This window comes from Polyodon spathula, chromosome 20, assembly GCF_017654505.1.
Source record: "Polyodon spathula isolate WHYD16114869_AA chromosome 20, ASM1765450v1, whole genome shotgun sequence".
Classification (NCBI taxonomy): Eukaryota; Metazoa; Chordata; class Actinopteri; order Acipenseriformes; family Polyodontidae; genus Polyodon; species Polyodon spathula.
Window position 1 is genome coordinate 13,209,427 of NC_054553.1, and position 26,618 is coordinate 13,236,044.

At 38.7% G+C, this 26,618-nt stretch overlaps 1 protein-coding gene across 1 annotated transcript in view; it reads left to right on the forward strand.

The window, feature by feature from the left end:
* The window catches only part of LOC121295295 (short transient receptor potential channel 5-like), an 88,026-nt gene that overhangs the window by 41,255 nt on the left and 20,153 nt on the right, over positions 1-26,618 (forward strand). Inside the window, exons 2-4 of the mRNA XM_041219763.1 lie at positions 2,776-3,175; positions 8,254-8,775; positions 20,112-20,448. Coding sequence (XP_041075697.1) covers positions 2,798-3,175; positions 8,254-8,775; positions 20,112-20,448 — 1,237 coding nt within the window. The 5' untranslated portion in view covers positions 2,776-2,797. The remainder of the gene's footprint in view (positions 1-2,775; positions 3,176-8,253; positions 8,776-20,111; positions 20,449-26,618) is intronic.

The following is a 26,618-nucleotide window of genomic DNA, read 5'->3' on the forward strand; positions in this document are numbered from 1 at the left end:
GAATAATAAACTACAGCAACCAGTTTACAGAGAGAATATTTATGTGTGGTCAGCTTTATTAAACAGGACCCAAAGGCCAAGTATACTGTAACACATTTGAATCCACGGTATAACTTCCAAGGAATAACCTATAATATGTTTGCTTTAGTGTTCCCACAAACTCAATGTCTACCAAGGCTTTATAATCCATTTCTTAATTCTTAATAGCACTAGCAAAGTAAAATAAAGAATACGATTTTCACAATAAAATGGGACAAGTGATAGTGTTGCTCATTTAAAGAACCCTTGTTTGCTCTGATGTCGTATCAGTGGATCACTCACAATGGCACTCTTATTGCATGCAAACCTCTTCATCTGCTGTTACTGTAAGTAGTCTTTGTGTTTGTGTGAAGTAACACTCAAGCTTCAATGCAGGGAAGTGGGAATGATCAAAGAACATATTCTGTGCAATGTACTGGATCAGGACAAGAATAATTATTTAATATTCAAAACGATCCACTCTTTTACTACAATGGACAGCTGGGTGTATTGATCTGAACAGTGTCCTCATAGAAATGATTAAAAAAGGACTCTTCTCACAGTGCAAGGGATTGTCTTCAGTATATTTATTTCAGAAACAACACTTACAACTTCAGGGAGAATTTTTTATTTATTTAAATAGTGTCCTTCATGTACAAGCATCCCAGGATGCTTTGGAAACATTACAAACTAAAAAGAGCTCCAACCTTTGTGTATGCAGTACTAACAATGAGAAATGCTTTGGCTACAAATGATCTCATTTATCAGCTTATTTTTAATTTACTGAATGTTCAGTGGTAATGCACATTGCTATTTTAAATTTCTCTTTATAGAAAAAAAAGAAAAAAAAAGACCATTTACAAATTGTTTCATAATAGGCCTCTCTTCCCCCTCTCCTGACATACAGCAGCAGAGAAATGTCAGGGGTTTGTGTTTGTACTTTAATGGTTGGCTTGGAACTTACTATACCTTCAGTAATATAAAATTAGCAAGACATTTGTATTAATATTATTTAGCATATATTATCAAGAGTTTTAGATTGTGGGATATATATTGGGGGTATCTGTCTGTCTGTACATCCATCCGTCTGTATGCCAACATTTTTACATGTATCTTGCAAGTACAAAAAGCAATTCCACATACTGTAAATCAGTCATTGTATTATACTTTACCATGATACTAACACCTCACAAAATCAGAACTTGTATCTGTGATTGGGTGTTTAAAGTACATACTGTTGGAGACTAACACATTTCATGGTATGCGTTACATGCGACGCATTATTGTAATCTGATTACATTTTTTCAGTAACTTGTAACTGTAATGGTTCCTTTTTCAGACAAGTAACAAAATGTGATAATGAAAAAATAACGTACTTACTTTTAGGTACATTTAAAAAATGGACTACGGTTAATACATAACATGGAAACCAGAAGACACTTCAACAGGGCAAACCTTACATGTTACATGAAAACACCTTTCATGTCCTCTTTCTAGAAACTGGCATCAGTGGAGAGGATGAGTGGGTTCAATAGCTGGATCTTTAAAAAAATAGTTTGACGAAACCGAAAACATATCTCTGTGAAATATAAACTGTGCTGGGGAAGTAACTACTTGTAACTATAACTAGTTACACTTTTTTCAAAGTAATACGTTACTGTTACTGCAGTCATGAAGGAGACCACAGGGATATATATCCCAAAAACATTTTCTTCACTAGTAATAGCTTAAAAAATAAGACCATTAAAAAGGCAAATACATATTACATAATGTATGCATCTTTTATAAAGGAAAATATGAGCGCAATACATGTTAGCTAAGATGTACTGGAATTATTGTGCAACAAGATTCACTCAATACAAGAAGAAACAACGATGTGATTATTACTGAATATCTTCTGATTCACTGATTCCAGTTATGGATCATTATTAGATATATAAGTAAATACATTGTGTGTGGGGAGTCTCTCAAGGTTAAGAGATGCCATCTTATTACATAAGAGGCACCTTACACTAGCTTATTATAAATCACACAAATGAAGACTACTCAGGAACTGCAAATAAACATTCAAATTGTTGTTTTTTTTTTAACTTGAGAACTGTCATAGTTCGAAACACAGTATGACATCTATACACAAGATAAGATATAAGTAGGGCTTTTTTTTTACACTGTTGTCACAGATTTCATGGTTTTCATGAACTATACCCATTGCTGTGTAATATGTAGTTCCCTGTGAAAATTCCCTTTTCTGAAAGAGTTGTAAATATACATATTTGTATAAAAATAAATACAGCAAACATTTGCCTTATTGACGCACTACCTGTTACACTGCATTTAGGAACCTGGCAGCCAGTTTAGTTTACTTCCGTTAGATGATTGAACACACTGCATAGAGCTGCCCAATTTCTTTAAAAATCTTGAACAAAATATACACTAAATTATACAATTTAGCAATTACTGTATTTCAGGTGAGCATTTAGATATTTAGGAACATGTATAATAACTCCAGAGAGTATGATACATTTTGACAATGCCATTTTTTCTGCTTTCATAAATGTTTAATTTTGAAATGTCTTGAAATATCTATTATTAGACTGTGCCTTTGACAAATCCTTAACTATGATTCATAACATAAATTATTAATACAAGCATCTAAGACAGCAGACACATGTTTCATCAATGCAATGAATGCAGTAGCTGAAACGTGTGCTTGCTTGGTGTGTGTGTGAAGTTGATTGTATTCCTGCTTCTCCTCAGCCATTTGCAGGTGGCCTGAACCATGGCGCAGCTCTACTACAAGAAGGTGAACTACTCTCCTTACCGGGACCGCATCCCCCTGCAGATCGTCCGCGCAGAGGCTGAGCTCTCTCCCCAGGAGAAAGCCTACTTGATCGCGGTGGAGAAGGGGGATTACGCCAGCGTGAAGCAGGCCCTGGAGGAGGCAGAGATCTACTACAACATCAACATCAACTGCATGGACCCCCTGGGGCGCAGCGCCCTGCTCATCGCCATTGAGAACGAGAACCTGGAGATCATGGAGCTGCAGCTGAGCCACAACATCTACGTGGGGGACGCGCTGCTCTACGCCATCCGCAAAGAGGTGGTGGGGGCTGTGGAACTGCTGCTGAGCCACCGCAAACCCAGCGGGGAGAAGCAGGTAGGCAGCAGGGTGGGTATGGTTTTACACTGCAAACCCAGTGGGGAGAAGCTAGTAGGCAGCAGGGTGGGTATGGTTTTACACTGCAAACCCAGCGGGGAGGAGCTGGTAGGCAGCAGGGTGGGTATGGTTTTACACTGCAAACCCAGCGGGGAGAAGCAGGTGTGCAGCAGGGTGGGTATGGTTTTACACTGCAAACCCAGTGGGGAGAAGCTAGTAGGCAGCAGGGTGGGTATGATTTTACACTGCAAACCCAGTGGGGAGAAGCAGGTGTGCAGCAGGGTGGGTATGGTTTTACACTGCAAACCCAGTGGGGAGAAGCTAGTAGGCAGCAGGGTGGGTATGGTTTTACACTGCAAACCCAGCGGGGAGAAGCAGGTAGCAGCAGGGTGGGTATGGTTTTACACTGCAAACCCAGCGGGGAGAAGCAGGTAGGCAACAGGGTGGGTATGGTTTTACACTGCAAACCCAGACGGGAGAAGCTAGTAGGCAGCAGGGTGGGTATGGTTTTACACTGCAAACCCAGCAGGGAGAAGCAGGTAGGCAGCAGGGTGGGTATGGTTTTACACTGCAAACCCAGCAGGGAGAAGCAGGTAGCAGCAGGGTGGGTATGGTTTTACACTGCAAACCCAGCGGGGAGAAGCAGGTAGGCAGCAGGGTGGGTATGGTTTTACACTGCAAACCCAGCAGAGAGAAGCTAGTAGGCAGCAGGGTGTAAAATAATCTGGATATTTCTCTAGGTTTTATTTGATTGTAAATATATTCTGTTACTGTAATTTGTGGCTTCTTGTTTTGTATTGTATTCTATAGTTTGCTTTGTATATGGTACTTATTTTGAGTGTTATCATTAGCTTTTGCTATCTCCTCTACTCTACCACAATAGAAATGGCAGTTTTGCCCCATTTTATTAAAAAAAACACAAACATTTTACACATCTGGATGGGGGGAGGGTTACAAAATCTGGAGCATTAATGATTGTGTCAGAGCTGTCAAATCCTGATAACCTAGTCGTATGAACTATATATCAAAAATGACAGTGTAAAGAAAAATGACGAGACCTCTCATCAAAGGCACTGAAAGCTTACACATTTCACCACCACATAACATTAAATCATCGGTACACTCTGAGAGAATACTTTAGTGCAGCAATAAAATATAGATTTATGACAGAATATTAGAAACCTGCAGCAGCTGGAGAGGTTTTTGATTTCATTGTATCTGCAGTTTCAGAAACAGCGCTGTCAAATACCAGGCATTTACAAATAATTAGAGATGAAATCAAATTGAAGAAAACATGTGCTTTATATATATATATTGAAACAGAGTGCTGGAAAAATATCTGAATCCGGTTTGCTTCCCAGTAAGCTCAATCTGTGATCCCAGGTGAACAGAAAGAAAGCTGTATATGGTTTTTAAAGAGAACATATATTTTTGTAAGTTAGCCACTGCTACCACTGTTATTTTTAACGATGTATTTATGATGACACATCCTGTCCTTAAAATAAGTAAATATTGTCTGTATTTACAATGAAAATGATTGTCACACTGTTATTCCTGAAAGAAATTTCCTGTTTACAACAAACTTCTACGTGCCGTGCCAGTGGCTGTAATTTTTTATTAATAAAGGAGGGGTTATGTTAATATTTCAGAAATTAAATGCACATTTCATTACAAATGATGTTTACAACAATTTGTAAGATTTTAGAATGATGTTACAGAAATATTCAAATTTTACTTTCCTATTCATGACCATCTGGGTTTACTGCAAATGTAACTGGAACGTTCTACTCAGTTCTGTTTTTGTATATCTGCAAGGATGGTTAAATGTAATTATTTGTTAAATGTGTCTATAAAGATTCCCTCACAGCATGTCATGTTGTACTGAAGTTGTGATGACATGTAATTAAATTAAGTTAATAATATGAGCTTTGTTTTTTGGTTACTCAGCAAGAATATAGTCTACTTCAAAAATGATGATTCTTCAATTTGTCCCTTAAATTTGACGATTTGTGACTCATGGAATAATTTAAAAATACCAAACTGGCACTGGCTTACCCCCTCCAGGCATTCCACACTTGGAACATGCATTTTACAAAATCTAGAAAACTATAGTACGATAGCAGTATGATGACATCATGAAACTAGAAAAAGAATGTTCAATTCTGGATGCTAAAAGCCATTGTAATTGGTAGCTGTTGAGACCTCTATGCTACGAAGAGCTCCACGTCATGCTTTCCTTTTAGACCAGCCCCACTGAGAGGGGGCTGGGATATTTCCCAGGGCCCACTGCCCCTTAAGGGGACCCTGGAAAAGGCAAAACAAAATTATAAAAAAAAAACAAACAAGTAACAGTCCCAGCCCTGTCCTGCACAGGACCGATTGCATTCATGCCTACCAAAAGGTTAAAAAAAATAATGTAACATTACGCTACACTGCATGTAGCTACTGTACACCGACACAATGTGTTTGAGCGCTCTGGGGCCGTTTGTACCCTGTATAGTAAAAGCAATTGAGCACTGTCAAAATACTATTCTTTTATTTTAAATTCAATATCTGAAAAATATAGGGAGAATTGTCAGGTGTGTGTCTTCAGCTCTTGCCCTATCAATACATTTTACAGTAGTTTTTATTTTGACTAACTTGCTTTGTCAGTTTAAATGTTATTTCTCTGTTCTGTACTCTAGCGAAGCTTGGACCCTAAGAAGCAGGGTGAACGGTGTATATTATTTGCACATTATTTGGGTTCAATTGAGCCTTGGCAAGGGATATGTGTTTGTGCATTATTAAAACATTCATGAATAGATTAAATGCATCTAATGCTTATAGGTCTTTCACCATTGTGTCTTCTTTGCTTTTAAAAATGTTAAGGTATATAAAATATAATAATAATGTAAGAGAAATCAGCAAACAAACTACCAACAAAACTAATGTCGACTGATGACTGCTACAGAACCTTAAAATATGTGTAATCCAGTTGTAATTTACAAACAAGAGGAGGTCATTTGGCCCATCTTGCTCGTTTGGTTGTTAGTAGCTTACAGATCCCAGAATCTCACCAAGCAGCTTCTTGAAGGATCCCAGGGTGTCAGCTTCAACAACATTACTGGGGAGTTGATTCCAGACCCTCACACTTCTCTGTTTAAAAAAGTGACTCCTATTTTTTGGTCTGAAAGCCCCTTTGTCTAATCTCCATTTGTGACCCCTTGTCCTTGTTTGTTTTTTCAGGTTGAAAAAGTCCCTTGGGTTGACATTGTCAATACCTTTTAGAATTTTGAATGCTTGAATCAGGTCACAGCGTGATTTAATTGTATGATTCCATCTATTATCTATCACTGAAGCTGCCATTTCGTTTGGTCATCAACTGATTTCAATATACGCACGTCAAAAAACAATCCTTTCCCAGGGCTCATGAAGTGTCTCGGCAGCCCTGCCAGAATCCATGCGCACTCTGCTTGAAAGGAGCTTTGAATAGCAAAGACTGAGGCTTGACTTGATGTGACACTAGCTTTACAGGCTGCCTAATCAGCAGTCTTCTTTGTCTGGTAACACAGGGACAGCGTGAGGAGTGTTACCATTTGCACAACATAGCGCCAAAAACTTGGATAGGCTCCTCTAGTTATAATACAATTGAGAACTAAGTCTATGATTTGCAGAGTCCATAGCCTGCTTGGAGTGGCAGGAGCTGCCCTCAGGGTGGAGTATATTTCATACTCCATTAACTGATGTAGCAATTAGAAAATGCTTAAATGCTTATTTTTAAGGGTACAAAGTTGTCAGGATGTTAACAATGAAAAGAAAAATGACAGGTATTTTATTTAAACAATTGTAGCAACACATGGGGACGTGTATCACTATATTTTTCGGTATACCGCTACTCACTCTTTAAGAACACATTACCTGCGCATCTGCTACTGTAAGCGCATTTCAGAACCATTGAGTCAAGTTTATTGCAACACTTGAAATTGAACTTGGCCTTGAACTTTTACAATGGCAAAAGATATTTGTGAGGACAGATAGGTCCTTGAAAGGGATCCATATGACTCTCGGGGAGAATACACTGCTCTACATTACTGCAGTAGCAGAACACAGTGTTATCTCTCTGCTGCAAGACTTTGCTGAGAGGCTCTGAACTCGCTCCTGAAGCAGGTGCTCATGGACTTGTTAGAGATAAGATGTTTACAGCTCCCTACTTGAATTGGAATATTGCTATATTCTCAGTCCTGGAATAATTGAAGTGTTATTTTCCTCTGTAAGGCCTTGCTCTTAATCAGTCTGTAAATTTAAAGTGTTTATTTCTAAGAATATCAGTTAAAATTGGTTCCTGACAAAATAATGTTGTATGACTCCTTACAAAAATAGATACTGCAGCATTTGCTAGGCTGTAACTTTGCAGTAGTACAGCAAAATACACAGACTGTGATTATACTGTATTAAAACATGACAAGGGCCTATTCAATTATACTGTATTAAAACATGACTGGGGTCTATTCAATTGTACTGTATTAAAACATAACTGGGGTCTGTTCAATTATACTGTATTAAAACATGACTGGGGTCTATTCATTTGTACTGTATTAATACATAACTGGGGTCTGTTCAATTATACAGTATTAAAACATGACTGGGGTCTGTTCAATTGATCTAAACAGTGGTGCATTTAAATTTAAGTTTAAGTTTAAATTTAAACTTTTGATAAAATGGCTTTTTACTACAGACAGAAATACACTAAAGTTTAAAGCAAAGGTGTATATTAGAAAGTATTTTCATGCAAATGTTTGGGATATCACCATTTGTCTTCATTTGTCTAGGCACTTAAAACAGCTTACACAAATAAAAACAACTACTGTGGTAAAGATAACTGATTGGTTTTGCCAAAAAAAGCATTCAGTTATTTAGTAATTGGATTTTGTTTTATTTACTACTTGAAGCCAGCTCTAAAGATAGCCGTGTCTGTATTAAAATGGAATTCTAGGGGTAGATATAGATTCAATAAAAAATACAACACCTATGCCTTGTGTGTGCTGCGCCTCAAAGTCTGGGCATTGAAATTAATAATACAATTCTCTTTCCACCACCAGGTCTCTTCCTTAATGATGGATAACCAGTTTTCAGAGTTCACTCCCGACATCACCCCTATCATGTTGGCAGCCCACACCAACAACTATGAGATCATCAAGCTCTTGGTCCAACGCAAGGTCACCATCCCACGGCCGCATCAGATCCGCTGCAACTGCGTGGAGTGCGTGTCGAGCTCCGAGGTGGACAGCCTCCGTCACTCCCGCTCCCGCCTCAACATATACAAGGCTCTGGCCAGCCCCTCCCTCATCGCCCTGTCCAGCGAGGACCCCATCCTCACCTGCTTCCGGCTGGGCTGGGAGCTCAAGGAGCTGAGCAAGGTGGAGAACGAGTTCAAGGCGGAGTACGAGGAGCTTTCCCAGCAGTGCAAGCGCTTTGCCAAGGATCTCCTGGACCAGGCCCGCAGCTCCCGGGAGCTGGAGATCATCCTGAACCATCGGGATGACCAGAGCGAGGAGCTGGACCCGAGCGAGTGCCACGACCTGGCCAAGCTCAAACTGGCCATCAAATACCACCAGAAAGAGGTGAGATGGGTTCCACCTGTGGACTGAGGGGAGGGGGGGGGGTTCCTTGTTCTATTGCGACATGCATGGTGTGGTAAACAGTTTAAAATTGATTGAAATACAGTGCTGTGTTCTGGGATGTAGTTTTAGGCCTGGAGGTTTGATTGAACAGAGCTGTAAAAATGGGAAATAACACAGATCTCATAGGCATAGCATTATTTTTGGGTTGAATGCCACTTTCTGTTGTCACCCATCCTAAAATTGACAAGCTCTTGGTAGACTTCTTGGTAACATTTTACATCAAGTGTCTCTAATTACTGTGTATTTATATAGTAGTTGCTTAGTAAACACGTGTACTTACACACAATTACAATGTACTTAATATGTACATTTTTTTGCATGATATAACCCTAAACTTAACCCCTCTAAGCCTAACTATAACCCTTTTTTTGATACAGTTGTGTACTTATATATATCAAGCAAAAACATGTACATGTTAAGTACATAACTATGCATAATAACACTGTAATAGTCTGTAAGTACACATATATTTACTATGCTATGTACATACACAGTAATTAGAGAGGCTTAGTGTAAACTGTTACTGACTTTTATAGATGAATACATTCATTTCAAAGCAAGAAAATGGGTTGCTGCAATCTGTAGAATAAGTAACCATACCAAATTGTTGACCACTAACTCTGTTTAGTCCTGGTTATTTACAGGTCTCAGATTACATGGATTTTGATATTATTGTTTTTGCAGCTGTTTTTGCAGGTAATAGTGTTTGATAAAAAAAAAAAAAAAAAACCCTCCGTTATTCAAACAACTTAGAAGCACAGAAGTAGCCTGTACCTTTGGAACAGTAAATACATTCCAGTTAGGCAAAATGCAGAGAGAAGCATATCTCATATGAAGATAATGATGTGCTGTTAGAAGAAAATGACTGCTTGAACACACAGGAGAACTACAGTAGAACAAGAGAGATCGAAAGGATGTCAATTTGTTGAACATGAGAATTTTCAGCTTTAAAATATGCAGGTCAGGCCTCATTTTTATTGCAGACAAATCATCCTAGCGCTCCCCTGCATCTCCATTACTTTACGGTTTCTGAAAAGTGAAGTTCGTGTGTAGGATGCTGGTGCATTTATCAGATTCGGTTTTGGATTATCTATTGCAAGTCACGTAAAGGATTTATGCTGAAAATTTGATCTCATGTAAACGTACTGCTTGTCTCTTTCTCTTATCTTGGAAAGGTTTGATAATCTTGTTTTCGTCTCATTTAAATCTGATACATGTCTGAAAGGTTTCGCTATTGAAGGAACAACAGAAGAATTCCAAGCAAGACATATTTCAGAAGCATGAGCAGTAAAAGAGAAACAGATCTGATCTACACGTACGAAACCTACGAGACACAACTTGTCCGGTTTGAAAGGTGTCTCATTGGTTTTGCTTGTTTCTCCAATAGTGGGTTGGGGCACTCAGGCATCTGTCAGAGAAGTGTGAGACACAGATGGGCACTGCACTTACTCTCATTCCATTGCTTGCGAGTACTCGGTGGAAACTTTGACTCTTAAGGCTTTGAGTGTCAGCATGAGAAAAACATTATGATTGGTTGATTGGTTTTGCAAAACACTGTTCACACTCCTCTTTACATGATATGCGAGATGAGAATTTGCATGTGAGGAAAATATCTCCTTATCATCTTAAAATTGTAGTTATATAATATGTTTATTTAAATGCGAAAAAGTAATACAAATAAACATAATCAAAGCTAAACACGATGTTGTATTCCCCTAAGCTTTTCTGCAGACATTTGTTAAAATCAATAGCACATTTACATAACAGCTACTCAGGAAATAAAGGAGTTCTTTTGAACTAGCAGGTGCCCCTTCAGACTTGCTCCACTGTTCTTTTTAAGCCTGGGAGGGTATTTGTTATATAAAGAGGCTGAACTCCTACAACAAGAGATTGCTTTTGCTTTCTAAAAAGTTATTAAACTATAAGCTGTGTTACTGAAACTGGCCACACTGTTACAGCCTTTTATGTTATAGAGTTATAGGGCAATACGTTTTTGTTTTAAGAATTGAGTTATCTGTGAATGATGGAACAGTGGTATGAGTAGAAGTGAACAGACAGAGGCTGAAAATCGTGTATGGGTTATAACACATATCAAATGACTTGCACATAGATGCTTGCAGTCCTGTAGCTCTGTTAAATACTGCTTTATTTTTAATATAGCAGTAAACATTTTTTTTATTGCAATTTCCATTGAAAAGAAGGGAACAGTTGCTGAAGAGAACACCATTAAGTGGCTGCGGTACGTGGCCGATTGTGATGTCACCGTTTTGAATTGGCTTTTAATGGAAGTTTAAAGGAATTCCAAGAGTTGCCTCAATTTTGCTTTTTTGAAGCTGGTGACGTCAGCTGCACCAATGGTGAGAAGAAAGCGTAGTAAAATCTAGATATGATACAGCAGATGTCATGAAGTGTGGTTTTTTATGATGCTAAACATGTGCTCTGGGTGGCTAAAAGAGCTTCAGCAGTTTCAGTCAGGACAATCTAACGTTAAATAACCACCTTTATTATAGTATAAAATCTTAGAGATTTGAACCCAAATAATGGTTGAAGAAAAATAAGTAGAGTAAAAATAGTTGGAGCACAGCCTCGTCCCTTGGAGCATCCCGTCTGCTAAAAAATGAAACAATAAAATAATAAATCTATGTGACGTGTTCAACCTGGTGAACAAAAAATAAGACTGGGGGTGAAGTGGTGGTGGTTGGGGTGTGAGGTGGTGGTGGTTGGGGAGGAGGTGGTAATTCGAAAGCACAGCAGGACTTAGTTTGTGAAGTAGGTTTATAGTCCTAATAGGTTGATGGGAACTTACCAGTAATTGGCTTGTAGGTTAGCCAATTAAATGTGCTAGGCACTACTATAGATACTGTAGATTTCCTGCCTGAAAACCTTGCAAGCTTTGTATTAGAATTAACAATATATTTATAATATGACCTCTTTTCATTGGTACATTTGGGGAGCAGTAAAATGACAAGACCTCTCATCAAATGCACTGGAAAACTCAGGGTTTCTCATTGGTCCAATTACTTTCCTTACAAAATGCTATGTGAAAACATCGACTAAGATTGAGATAAAATAAACATTTATCCTAGTCCGCATGAATAGTGGGTGATAGTGCTGATTTCTTTAATAATAAATGAGTTATAGACAGACTATAGTTCATAGTAGTGACGTTTTCCTTGTCATTTAACAGTGTGCCCCTTTCCTTTAGCCTTTCAAACCTTTTCTGTGTCTTTTATATTCAATCACAGATATATGGTTAACAGTATGGAAGCCTGTGATTAAGTGGCTACTGGTAGTAAACAGGTGCAGAGGTGATGCAGTGCAGGAATAATCACAGGCAGACAATTATAATCCAGTTTAGGAAAGGACGAGGACGTTTATTTTTTAATCCGGGTCTGGTGACCAAAGAATAGAACCGGCAGTACACACCGATGTGTAATACACAAGCTAAAAATAACAACGGGTAGCAGCCCACAAACAATAAACACTTTATCCATCCCACAGTAATACTAAACACAGTCACCAGTCCCGGGTGAGTACTGTAGTGCTTGTGATGGGTGATAACAGGTTATTTTCAGTGTTGATCCAGGTTTTTGTGCTGGCCTAAGGCGACATCTCCGGATTCGTGATTAGCTGTCTAGTGATAACAAAATATTGATCTGTGCAACTTTCTTTTCAGTGCTGCTTCTGTTAGATACAGTGGCTCAATAATGCCACAGAAAGTAAAATAACTACATTGCAATGGGAGTTGTTGTGATATTAATCTTCACAAGGGCTCGGGACAGGGTTGGGTTTGCTCCTCACTTGCTTAAAAGTCAGAGGCAACATTTCTCTCATTTGTAAAGCAGCACAACCTGTTCCTGATATAGGTTGACTGTGGCACGATTTACAGATCACAAAGTTTAGATTTACAGATCAGGAGTACATTTTGTCAGGTTTACAAATAAATGCTAAATTCCCTCGCACTTATAAATCAAGCATTTTGATGAGTAAACTAGAAAAATATATGAATCAATATCTCTGACTTATAAATAAGAAATACTTCAATATTCCTGGTTGAGTAAGTGGTTTGCAAGGGTGGTGCATGTCTATGCTAATGACACATACATGAATCTTGTTTTACTATTTGTGTTTATCAAGGACGCCACTTCTTATAATCACTAAACTGAGTTCTGTCCAAGTGAAGTACTCGGCAGGCGTGTTTCTTCTGTTTTACTGTTGCTGTGGTGCACTGGGAATTTGTTTAAAACTGCCTCTTTAATTATATTGGTGGCTCAGAACCAGCATTTCTGCATAAACTATTTCATTTCAAAGGAACAAAATTAATTTTATGTTTCAGAGGTTTTGAGTGTTATGCCAATCCAAATATATCCCGTGAGATGAGGTATAATGATGTTCTTGCTTATCTGAAATATTTAAAAGGTTGTGTTATACACTCAGCAATGGAATGTGTGTTAGCGATGTATTCTAATATGAAGATTATTAATATTAGCAATAGCACTGCCCCCCATTGATTGTGCTAAAGCTACTTTGATTCTTTGCTTGTTTTTCTTTTTTGAATTCAGTTATGCATTTTGGTCAAAAACTGTACAACTGTACAACTACAGATTAACTGATACATCTTCATACCGACCCATTTCCTGTGCTGTAGGTCACATGCAGCTAGAATTTGGAATGTTTCAGGGGTGTCTGGGAATAGTGCTCTACTGTAGTGTGCAGGAAGCAATAGCTACCATGAAGAAGCAGTAATGACAACGGCGGCGTTTACATGCTCAAGCCATGACAGTTTTCCTCATGACCTTTTTGCCTTACTTTTCAGGAAATGTGGTGCTATGCAGTTCTGATTTAGGAAAAAAAAATGGGTTGTACCAATGCAGATGACTCAATTCATAGTCATTTAGGGGAGTGGATATTTAAATGTCCCTGTCTACTTACTGAATAGGAAAAGAATGGCTCTGAATATCGTGAGGAAAGCTTCATGCGTTGCAATGAAGAACAAAAACATTTCGAATTACGCCACACTTTAGCTGTTGTCAGGTTACCTTTCCAACACACACACACACACACACACACACACACACACACACACACACACACACACACACACACACACACACACACAAAATATAATTTCTACAAGTTTTACTACTTAGAATTTATATTTGTATGTGTGTGTGTGCTTCTGGAACCACCTTTTACAAAACATGTTTTTATTTTGAATATAACCTACAATATTCAATTTATATTTGCCACACCGGCTCGCTCGGGTTCTTTTCCCTTCTTTAATCACGACCCACACACTGGATTTGGAAGAAATAGCGTTGACGTGCACTTTTAATTACAAAAATAAACAAAAAAACAAAACAAACGCCTAGCTTCTTTGGAGCACTAACTAAACATTCGTTGCAGGTTCCTGACTAGATCACTACCTGCAATATAAACAAATAACCACACAGGTTAAACACAAAACTTACAATTTATACGACTGCTTTGGAACAGAGCGCACCTTCTGCTACCTTCTACTCAGCAGCCTCGAGCAGACTGACTGCTCACCTTAAATACCCTGCAGCCGTTACTAACTTGCAATGACTCCCAGGTGCGATTGATAATTAAGCAATGAATTAATTAAACAAAACATGCATTCGCACATGTTTTTGGCAGGGAGGAACCCCCTCCCTGCCTTTAACCCCCTCCCTGCCATGTTACTATATATATATATATATATATATATATATATATATATATATATATATATATATATATATATAAGCATCGAGATGACATATTAATCATACTGTATCTGGCATCAAAAACATTTTCCTTAGTTTCGTAAAAGGTAGGAGAGATTCCATGTTGAAGCTAGCCACAGCGTTTCTGCAGAAACATTTTGAAGAAAGATAAATCATATGCTACTTTCATTTTAGATTAAAAACTACTTTCATTTTAAGTAGTGCTTTATATGTGGTAAGTTAGAAAATAAACCCTTTTATGTTTAATTGTTCATTTAAATATGACGTTTCGGCTGTGCAGATGTTTGATATGATGTGCTTGAATAAAACTTGAGTTGTATCCGATAGTTTGGCTTTCATTTTAATATTGATGGTGTTTAAAATGTACCGGTGATTGTAGGTGTGAGTATAACTGCGGCGGTTCTTGTGTTGAAGTAGTCCATAAATGTACAGCGTGTGTATGTGTGTGTTGGGGGGGGCTCTGTTTGTACAGCCTTTCTGCTGGAGATTACTTGATATTAAGTCAGAAAAACAGGATCTTGTCTGCTGAAACCTCGTGAGCCACAAACATGATTCCTGTTCAGGTTTACATGGGTTTTTACAGCTATTTTTATTGTGAGAAAGCGCTTGACCTTGCCCGTAGTCGCACTGCCAAAAGGATGCCCTTTTTCAGTTTCAGATGTATTTGCATGACATTGTCACACAGCATGACTGTAGAGTAGATTTTCTAATGCATGTAAACCAAGCCAATGTTGTTTAAATAGATTTTAAAGCCTTGTTTCCCAATGTTTTAATAGGAGGGCAGTGATAATGTGGCTAGTGGTAATATGAAATGAGAGGGAAGATTTGAAAGCATTGATCTTTTAAATATATTCACTTTACTTTGAACTTGCTTCAGAAAGGGAACTGTATCATTTCTCTGGGCTTCATTTATGAAATAAAAATCAACAAAAGGAAGAACATTAACAAAAAAAACCCAAAAAAAAACAGTGTATTGAATTAAAATTTCCTTGCAGCTCATTCTCAGTTCTGCAAAATTGCAGAAGATTTATACAGCGCAGAAATACTTTCTTTCAGTGTTAAGAAAACTTACTAGAAATTAAAGGTAAAAGGTAGAGCTTTTACCTCTGAAAATCAGGCAACAAATCTGGCTTCAGTACAATATAGTTCAATGCTCTTACCAACAAAGGAAACCACCACGCAACTGTCATCTCAACTGTCTTCTTTGTGAAGCTGTGAGGAGAGTCCATGCCAGCTTAGTTTGCTGGCCTTCCCGATTCTGAACTATGTCATGTGAGGGAGAAAGAAACTAAACTCTAAATATTAATGTATTGTATATGGAAAACGTTTTGTTAATTCTATTGGTTGATTGTGGCCATAGCTGTAGGTTGTTTGAAGGAGTTAATGGGAATACCAGAAATCAGGGGTCTGTACAGCATTATATTATTGTCACTGTTGATAATATTAGACTGCTGATATAAAGAATTGTCTTTGCTATTATTTATGCATTAAACTCTCATCACAACACAAACAGCTTTCAAGTAAAGTGTTGTTTTTTTTAACTGGAATTGTGAGTGAAGTAACATTGTTCAGTGTACATCCTTAGCAGCATCACTAACATGCTGTATGATCAAGCAGACCCCAAGTTCTACCTGATTAAACCCAAAAGAACATATAAAGGTGCCACCCCATGGGGGATGATTCCAGTAAGTAAGCCACTGACATTGTTTGTTTCTTACTTCTTATTAGCAAGAGCTATTTCATATTATGGCTGTTTACTTGCTTATTTTCTCACTTGTTTTGGATATATAGATTTTTCAAGGACAATACTATAACAATATAGTACCTAATCACAATGCACATGATTGGAGTGATATTGACCTGCAGCATTCAAAGCATTTTTTTAAAAAGAGTTATTATAATTAGGGGATAGAAAATAAGAACAATCTTCAACACAAGAAATGGTGGGGGGTGGGGTGGGGGTCGAATCAGCAATGACTTTGCTAATTAAGCAATAAGAAAATTGATTTTAGAACTTTGGTCAGAATTCCTTTATGAATAATAACTGAGAACCGCATGCTTACCCAAGGCTGTTCTGTCATGACATGAAGTGAAATGCACATGGTTTCCAATAGCAAACTGTGGTACATGCTGAAGAAGTGGAAAGCGTGGAAAGGGTTCATTATGCAAGTGTTCCTATTTTCCACGGTGTAGACTGGCAGAGAAAGGATCCACAGCAAATGTGTACAGAGATAAACAAGAGTAAACTGTGGGACTCAGGAATGGAGGTGAGGAGTGCAATGCAACAGTGCCTGTGAGTATTAACACCTCAATGCAGAAGGCTCCGATCCATGCTGATATTGCACTTAGGAAATGCAATTATACTGTAGACGATGGGCATTCATTACAACAGAGCTCTATAAACATTCATGCAGGATTCGTTTTATATAACAAGTACGATGTATGGAAAAGAAAGCATGTTTAAATTTAAATTAAACAGCGGAATTTAGAAGAGACAGATTGTGTAACAATTATCAAGTGAATTATAAATGTGAAAAAAATTACCGATTCTATTTTGTTTGCAGTTTCATTGTATTTATTTTAAGTACGATTTTACATAAAAGTACAAGTTTATACATTTTGATATAGTACTACACTCCCACATTTCCTAAGTGACAATATTATGTGGAATAGAGCTGTCGTGATAGGCAATGAAAAGGTTAACCTTGCAGCCACGAAAAAAACCTGATTATTCTTCAGTGTAAAAAAAAAGATGTTTTTCAAGTTAAATAGGATGGACCAGGGGTAGAGCAGATAATAAACGCACCGACTTTTAAAACAATATTGGTATTGATTTAGTTGAAAAGGAGATGCGGGTTCTGAGTCGATCTGTATTATAGTAGGACTACAGTAACCAAGATAGCAAGTGGAGGCCATTGATGGGAGAAGATGGATTGTTCTTAAAGAATAGGAGATGAAAGCAACTTGGGGAATTTTGAAAATAACCATAATGCACAGTTGAAGGGGCATTTTGTTCAGTGACGCAAAGCCAGAAATGACTTTTTACAAGCTGGTAGACTGCAGTAGGGGTGCATTTTCAAAAAGTTAATTATTAGCAAATGTACAGTATTGAAAAAATAAATCAAACAAACAGCAGGCCAGATAGTGAAGCAACGAGACACAACTTAATTCACACGTAGGAGTGCTTAACCTGGCCGATGCTAACAGAATAATTCCATAAACTGCTCTTGTCCTGCACTTCCACCTGTCTCTGTGTGCTTCACATTGGAGATTTCATTTACTCTTCCATTATATAGGGCTCTTCAGTCTCAGTTGAAATCAATTCAATCTGCTGCAGATGGAAATAAGATGAGTCTAATTTCAAACTGCTTTCAAGCCACCCCAAACAGGCATAAATGTACAGTGTGTGTACAAGGCTAGTTAGCAGTGAGCATGTCAGGAGTTACTTGGGAATAGAGAAGATTGTGGCAGTTCAGGTAAAGAACATATGTATATTTTCCAACAGCATCTCCTCTCCTTTTCTACTAGACTTTTTTGTTTTACAATTTGCTCTCTGCATTCAAAACGAGTGCAGTGAAGGGGGTACAATATATAAGCATGATGACGATATGCTTAATAGACACATTTTATTAGTCTGAGCACATAGCTTTGAAAGAGCTCAGTCCTTTTTAATTTGAGGGAAAAGGGGACTCATAATATGATGAGGATAGATTTATATGGGAGATAAATAAGACTGTTTCTTTGGGAAATCATCAGAAGTGAATTTTGTATTTGACGGGCATTGATTTATTTAATTGTATTCATTGATTCACTGGTACTAAAATAGGATATTTGCCTAGTAGCTTTTTAGATCACTTTTATATACATTTTTAATGAGACTGATGTTTTAATTTTATTACAAACTTTAATTACTTTTCTTATAATTAGAATATAATGACCTTTGTATTGAGCAGCCTTGTGTTAGATTTCCTGTATAATGCGCACCTCTTGTATACAATACAATACCACAGTACACTGTATAGAATACTAAAACCGGAGTATACTGGGAACATTGTATATAACATACACAACATGCAGGATTCTCCTAAAATCAGAAAGCACAACGTTTCATTCTCCTCTCTCCCATGTTTTGAAAGATGTCAGTCAGATGTGGAGTATCAGAGAAGGACTCTTGTTCATTACCATGCTGTAACATAGCAACCAGGTTCTACATGATTCATCAGGCTGGCTCACAGTGGAATTATAACTAGTGGCAGCATACTCCCCATATCCTGTAGAGGATCTTTAGATTTATGCACGAAAACCCCATCATACTGCCCTGGGTTCTCAGTAAGCCTGGATTGAGAGCATCTGAGCATGGCAATTCGAGGGATTAGGTCTCTAAATGTTCTGTTTTGATATATAACTAAGCAGAACTCACCTGCCCAATTATCAGGCTGCCATTGCCTTACCATAATACTCTTTATCAGCATGGTTGTCCCACAAGGAGTACCAGGTGTGGCTGTACGAAGTAATTGAAGGAGTGCTCACTCCAGAAAGAACTCTTGTCACCCTCTGGGTTAGAACTTTCTGCTCCCTCTCCCCTTATTAATGACTTTGCAGAAGACTAATCTGGCTTTTTTACTTTTTGACATTTACATCCCTGCGACCTTTTTTAAAATCCAACCCATCAAATATGCTTAGCCAAGGTACAGAATAATTAATTAGCTGTTAAACATTTGATCTTTGGCTGAATGTCAATGACTCGAAACAGTCTTGAATGTTAACTGTGGATGAAGATCAGGATACTATTTCCATGGATGCCTGTCATAGATGCATTAGAGTTGGAATACATGGTGTAGAAAACCCCTAGCCCTTCATATCTTTCACCTCTGGGTTAGAGTCTGCACGTGTGGGCATTACAGTGTTACCACAGAAGGTGTCACAATTTGACACACCTGCCAGTCTCTGCTTGAGAGAGGCCCCAAGACTGAATGGCAGGCAGTGTGATGTGTTCTTTTCCTTCCCAAATGATTTTAAATATGGTGCAGTTACACAACAATGGCCATGTAATGGTACTGAGCCAATTGGCAATGGTAGTTAGAAATGGGTAACTATAAAGGCTGTGATTGGTGGAATGGGTCCATAGTGGGACATACCAATAGTATCCAAATGGTATAAACAGCCAACACATCAATGATGACCCAAATCAGAACCAAACAGGCAATATTCCATTGCATTAGGACCATCATGCAGTATTTCTTCCAAATCCATTAATGCCACACCTGGTAATACTTATGGTCCTCCGAAGTTTTTAAGAAATTTGTAAGAATACAATGGGCACACCACCCAGTTTATAGAAGGACTGGCTTTCATCCAGCAGTGGGCAGATGATTGCTGCTAATAATGATTCTAATTAGAACAGAGGTGGGTGAAATGTGTTGTCAGGGTTTTACATGCAGAATATTGAATCTGCTGGAGTGTTAGATCAATTGAGGTACGGCATACTGAAGCAATGAGTATATGAGTGTTCTATGCTTTCCTTTCCAGTTTGTGGCACAGCCGAACTGCCAGCAGCTCCTGGCGACTCTGTGGTACGACGGATTCCCTGGTTGGCGCCGGCGGCACTGGGCTGTCAAGCTGCTGACCTGCTTCACCATCGGACTGCTCTTCCCGGTCTTCTCAGTGGTTTACCTGCTAGCTCCCAAGAGCAGCCTGGGCCTGTTCATCAAGAAGCCGTTCATCAAGTTCATCTGCCACACCGCCTCTTACCTGACATTCCTGTTCCTGCTGCTCCTCGCCTCCCAACACATTGTCCGCACAGACCTGCACATGCAGGGCCCTCCACCCACCATTGTCGAGTGGATGATACTGCCCTGGGTGCTGGGTAAGCCTGGATTGAGATCTGAGCATGGCACTTAGAGGGATTAACAAGGTTTATCCACAACTTCAAAAACGTATAAAAGTTTACAATGGTACATTTGCATGGTAAAGTTGCAGTTGTCCCATGCTTTTCCAGTTTAATTGTATAATGGTTATTCTAGGCATTTACCATAGTTTACCATGGTTTGCCATGGGGTATGCTTTACCATACCTCTGTGCTTTACCATGCTCTCCCCATGCTTTATTAGTCTTTGCTATGCTTTTACTTTTGTAATCTTTTAAAAGGGTTGTGGCTGGTTTTACAGACCCTGATTAGCACTAATCTTGAACCAGCCATACATTATATAATTATAAGAGGTCATTTCACAGGCACTTGACACTAACCCAAAGTTATTTCCTTGTTATAGGCGCTATTCAATTAACTGCCTGAAAAGAACTGTTCTGTCCTTAGCATACATATAACAAAATACATTTATGTGCAAAATGTAATTAAATTAAAAGTGAAATAGGTTTATTTTTTGTTTTTTATTGAATCTCCTTGCCTGTCAGCATCGATAAGCTTATTAAGGAATGAACAACAATGTTTTTTCTACTTGACTGCTCTGCCTGTATTTTTTACCTGTATTTTTACCTAAGAACTACTGCAGTTTTAAACCTTTCTGAAGGTCTCAGCCAATCAGAAATATAGAATTCATTACCCTCTCCTCTTAAGAATATTGAAACTGTTATAACAACAACTTAGCTGGAAACAGATAAAAGGCACTCATTTATATCAGGGGGAGAGGGGCATAGCTATATATATATATATATATATATATATATATATATATATATATATATATATATATATATAATATATTATATAATCCCAATGCAGTCAGGCTCAGGCTCAGCCTTAGACGGGATATTGTTTCTGTGATATGTATGACAGATTAACAGGGATTCTGCACTAATATATAACTATTCAGATATTGAGTGCAGTCCCAATCTGTGAGGTTCAAGTCTTATGTTCAAGCTCTTGCTGGGTATCAAGTTTGAAAAGGAGCAGAAGGAAGGATATTATGCAATGTTTCCAGCAGCACCAATAAATCAATCTTTAAAATGTTAACTCCCCTCATTCCAATAACAATGGGGCTCCAGTTTCAGCAAAAAAAGTCTAAAATCCAACCTGCAGCCACACATTATAACAATCTTGGTTATCAATCCCTTCACCAACCTTTCTTTGCAAAAAAAACGATTGACAGCCCTACACATAACTGTTTCTGCAGGTCAAGATTGTGACATCGTCCTCCAGCTACCTTCTCATTGGATGCTCATCAGGTAGCTTCCTCTATCAGTATGAGAGAGAGAGAGAGATCATCCAGATCAATTGTATCTCAATGTTCTGCCAATAGAAATGAGCAGGACAGATTTCAAAACCTGTTCAGCTTGGTCTCAGTTTGTATAGCAAGGAAGTGGAATCTAGGGTAAATAAAGCAGGTCTTAGTGAATTTGAACTGGTTGTTTACAATGAGCATGTTATGTAATTACATTAGCTGAAACTCTATTTAATGAACGATGATGTAATTGCTGAGGAGAAGCAAGTATTCAAGTGGAATGGACTGAAAGGGTGATGGAGGGTATAGAAGATTCATTATGGAAGTATTCTTTATTACCACAGAATAGATTGGAGTTGAAAGGATGGGTGAAAGGTATTTGTTTGTTTTAACCTCTATCTGGATTGAGATGATTATGAAATTGATTGAAACTATCAGTGACTAAAGCTTGAAATGCTTGCTTCTAGATTGTAAAATGCTACCACTACTAAACTGATTTGTGCAAACATGCAGTACATAACATTAGGTCAGTCCTTTCAGCACATCCACATGCAAAACAACTAGTATGGCCATCAATGAACGACTAGAAATGAACGGGTCACCCTCCCTGCAAAGGATTCTGTTGACGACACGGAGCGCAATAACATACCTACTAATGTAAAACCAGTGAGGCAAGTACAAAATTAAATTCTGGTGAGATAAAAGGAAACCGTGTGGTCTTTGTAAATATTTCTAGAAACAGATGACAAGTACTTGTTCATTTTTTTAATCTATTCAAACATGTGGGGATCCAGTTGTCATTTTATTAATACAGTGCTTAAAATTAACTGTATAACAAAATATAAATTTTGCATTTTGAATAATTGATTTCTGATCTGACTTACAGAAAGCAGTATGTCTGTGTTTATTAGATTAGCTTGTAGTCCAGGTCTCTCTCTCTCTCTCTCTCTCTCTCTCTCTCTCTCTCTCTCTCTCTCTCTCTCTCTCTCTCTCTCTCTCTCTCTCAATTCAATTCAATAAGCTCTGTTGGCATGACAGGAATAAACACGTTTTGCCGAAGCAATTACAATGTACAAGAAAGAAAAACAAACATACAAACAGACAATCACAATGAAAAGATATATTTTCAGTGCAGATATTTTGTTTCTTAGACTGTGGCAGTCACATATTCTTCAGCTAGTCCACATGTTGTCCTCACCTCTCCTTTTCAGTTTGTGTGAGGTGGATGAAGTCACTTCTGTGGCTCATGAATTTGGGTATGAATGTGTCCCTGAGCAGCTTGTATTTGGGGCAGTGCAGTATGAAGTGGATCTCTGTCTCTATGTGGTCTAAGTCACAGTGCTCACACAGTCTCCTCCCTCTGGGTCTCCAGGTGGCTCTGTGTCGACCCTTTTCAATCGCTGAAAAGGTGGTCGCTCAATCAGTATTTGGTCAGTAGTTGTTTTTGTTTTCGATCTTTAATGCTGACCAAATATTCTGCCTGATGTATGGCCTGTTTAAGCTCTGGGAGCACTCTGTCTAATTTCTGCTGTGATTTGACTTGGCTCTCCCATTGTACAGGTATTTGTTTTTCAGGGCGGTGGCTATTTTAGATCACTGGGGCCTGATTAAACAGCTGTTTTTAACTTGGAGCACAGATCAGTCACCAGTAAACAGCTGTACTGTGCACGTCTGCCTAATGGGGAAGAAGAGGGAATCAATAAAGAAGCTGTATCTTTATATAGTCAATTGTTTATGGCAGAGCCTTGTGATGAATAGCAGACTGCCCTCCTACTCGAAGATCTGCCAAAACTGTCCCCAAGAGAAAGATGTCCCTTGGAGGCTCCTCTGACACTACAAGAGCTGACAGATGCTGTGAGCCAGCTGTCAACAGGGAAGGATCCTGGGATTGATGGTCTGCAAGGAGAGATTTTATAAAAAAAAATGTTGCTAGTGATTGGGAGGGATCTGTTCCAGGTTTTTAATAAAAGTTTAAGAGGGGAGGAGTTGCCGCAGAGCTGTGGTTACCAAAAAAAGGAGACTTCTCTAACAGAATAATTTGTATTATCTAACAGAATAAGGGAATGCATTGGAACTGTAATACATAGAGATCAGTCATTGTATCCAAGGGAGGATGATTTTTGACAATATTTTTTTAATCTGAGACATTTTATCAACAGACTTTTTAAATCTTGATCTGGATTTTTTTTCTCTAGATCAAGAAAAAAGCTTTCGAGTGGAACACATGTATCTTTTTAGAACATTGGAATCTTTTGGTTTTGGGCCAAAGGTCATCCCTTTTATTAATTTACTGTATACAATGTTCATAGTGTATTAAAGATTAATAACAGTCTAAGCCATCCCTTCCCTGTACAGAGGGGGATTAGGCAGGGCTGTTCACTGTCCGGGATGCTGTATGCCCTGTCTATAGAACCCCTGCTTTGTAGGCTCTGGAGCAAGCTGGCTGGTCTGAAAATCCCCTTGGTGTCGAGTGACCTTCCAGTCCGGCTGTCTGCTTATGCGGACAATATAAATGTTTTTATCACTTCCCAGTCTGATGTGCCGGCAGTGGAAAACAGCTTGAACATCTTCCAGAGATGGAGACTGGAATGGAACAAGTCCCCCTTTGCTCCCGCAGCCATTGAGATGGGAGAGGTTCAAGAATTAAAGTGCTGGGGGTATATCTGGTGGGACAATGGTACAGAAGGCATAACTGGGATGGCTTGTTGAATAATGTGAAGGCTAAGCGGCAGCGCTGGAGATGGATGCTTCCTCAGCTTTCCTATAGAGGGAGGGTCCTGGTAATAAGTAATTTGGTGGCTTCCATGTTATGGCATAGACTGATGTGCCTAGACCCTCTCCCAGAGCTATGAGATTCTGAGATTCAAGAGACCTCATACACTTCTTCTGGAATGGACATCACTGTATCCAGCCTGCTGTTTTATACCTAACCCCAGAAGAGGGGGGCCAGGGATTGACTAATTGATGTCGCGTAGCTGCTTTCCGGCTGCAAGTGGCTCAATGGCTGCTGTTTGCTCAGCGGTTGTTTCTTTTCTCTTTCCTTCGTAGTGTGAGGGGGCTGGGATGGGACTGGCATCTGTTCCTGGTGAATGTGTCCAGGATAGACATCTCTTTGCTTCTGGAGTTTTATGGCAAGCGGTTAAAGTGAAGAGACAAGAGAAATTTTTAACCACAAGCTCACTGCTGGAAAAGCCGCTACTCTTCAATCCTTTGTTCCCTGTGGAAAGTCTCCACTCTGGGGCGCTGTGTTGTGTATTCATAGCTGGAGGAGTCACCAAACTAAAACACCTTCTGCTGCTGACTGCCGGGCAGTGGAGTGAAGTGGAGAGCCTGGCCAGGCAGCTGGGGGTCCATTCCCTCCGAGTACTGGAGAGAGTTTTAAATTAACTCAGAGAATCTTTCTCTCCTAGGGTTAGGCTTTAACTGATGGTGGTGCTGTTGAAGAGGAGCCAGCCTGGTCTGGTTTTGTGATATCTCCTGCTGTACTTGAGGAGTTGGAGGGGAGATGGGGCAGGACTGACACACTGCAGAATTGAGAAAAAAAAAAAAACAACTGTACCAGCTTTGTGTGAAGGTGTGCCATGTGGCTACCCTGTGTGCTAATGATACTGTTTCGATATGGAGGACTTTGTACAAACTGTCCCTGTCCAAGCATTCAGGGGATCTGCAGTGGCACCTCCTGCACCCACAGCGCGTTATGTTCATCACGTCGACCCCACAGCTAACACAGCCTGTGCAATGGAGGAGACTGTATTCAACTTATTTGCCGACAGTAGCTGGCATTTTTTGTTTGCTTTTAGTGCACAATTACTGGACTCTTTTAATGTGACTTTTACAAAGAAACTGTTTATTTTTAATTACCCTTACAGTAGGAATGAAAGATTTAAATGCAGTTTAATTAATTTTATATCTGGACAAAGTAAGCTAGCAATTTGGAAGACAAAAAAAAATAAATTACATAACTGTGGTTCAACTGATGCTAATATGATGCTTAGGCTACTGTTAAAGGCCAGGATTAAGATTGATTTTACATACTGTTCTTTCGTTCATGATCTTTTGTTGTTTGAACAACGCTGGTGTGTGTGAGGGACTGTTTGCTTTAGGGGAAGAAGGGGAGTTGCAGTTGTTTTTGTGATTAAATATTATATATATATATATATATATATATATATATATATATATATATATATATTTTTTTTTACAGGTATCTGTATATCTATATACAGGAATATACATTAAAAATGTAATGCAAATTTAATTTATTGAATAAAGATTGTTCTCTCTCTTTCTCTCTCAAAAAGGCTTTTTGTCTAGGCTTTTGTCTGTGGCAGGTGGCTACATACTAGGTAGAAAGCTCTGCCGGCTGCTGCTCTTATCCTGACAGGACTGAAATTTTCTCCATGTCAGAGAGTAAACGGAATTCTGTGGCTTGATTGGCCAGTTTGGGGAAAAAACATGTCTCTGGTTTGTTTGCACTGGGGGCAGTGTAACAGGAAGTGCATCTCTGTCTAGACCTATCTAAGATCTCTGTCTAGACCTATTTAAGATCTCTCTTCCTCTCTCAGAGCTGTGTGGGGATACTCTAGAATCTTGCAGTTTGTAAATACTGTATTAAGCTAGTTATTGCCTTAAAACAGACATACTATAACTACCAAATTCAAGTTTTGTGAATGGAATCCAGTATAACCACATCTTAAACTAGCTTTTCAAAAAGAAAATAAACTTAAATAACTTAGAAGGACTGAGCTAATATTTAAATCTTATGACACAGTGGCAAGAGCGCATCAGGATGTAGTAAGGAAGAATGCAGCAAACAGAAGCCAAGGAATTACACTGACTATGACTGCAGGGCACTGTA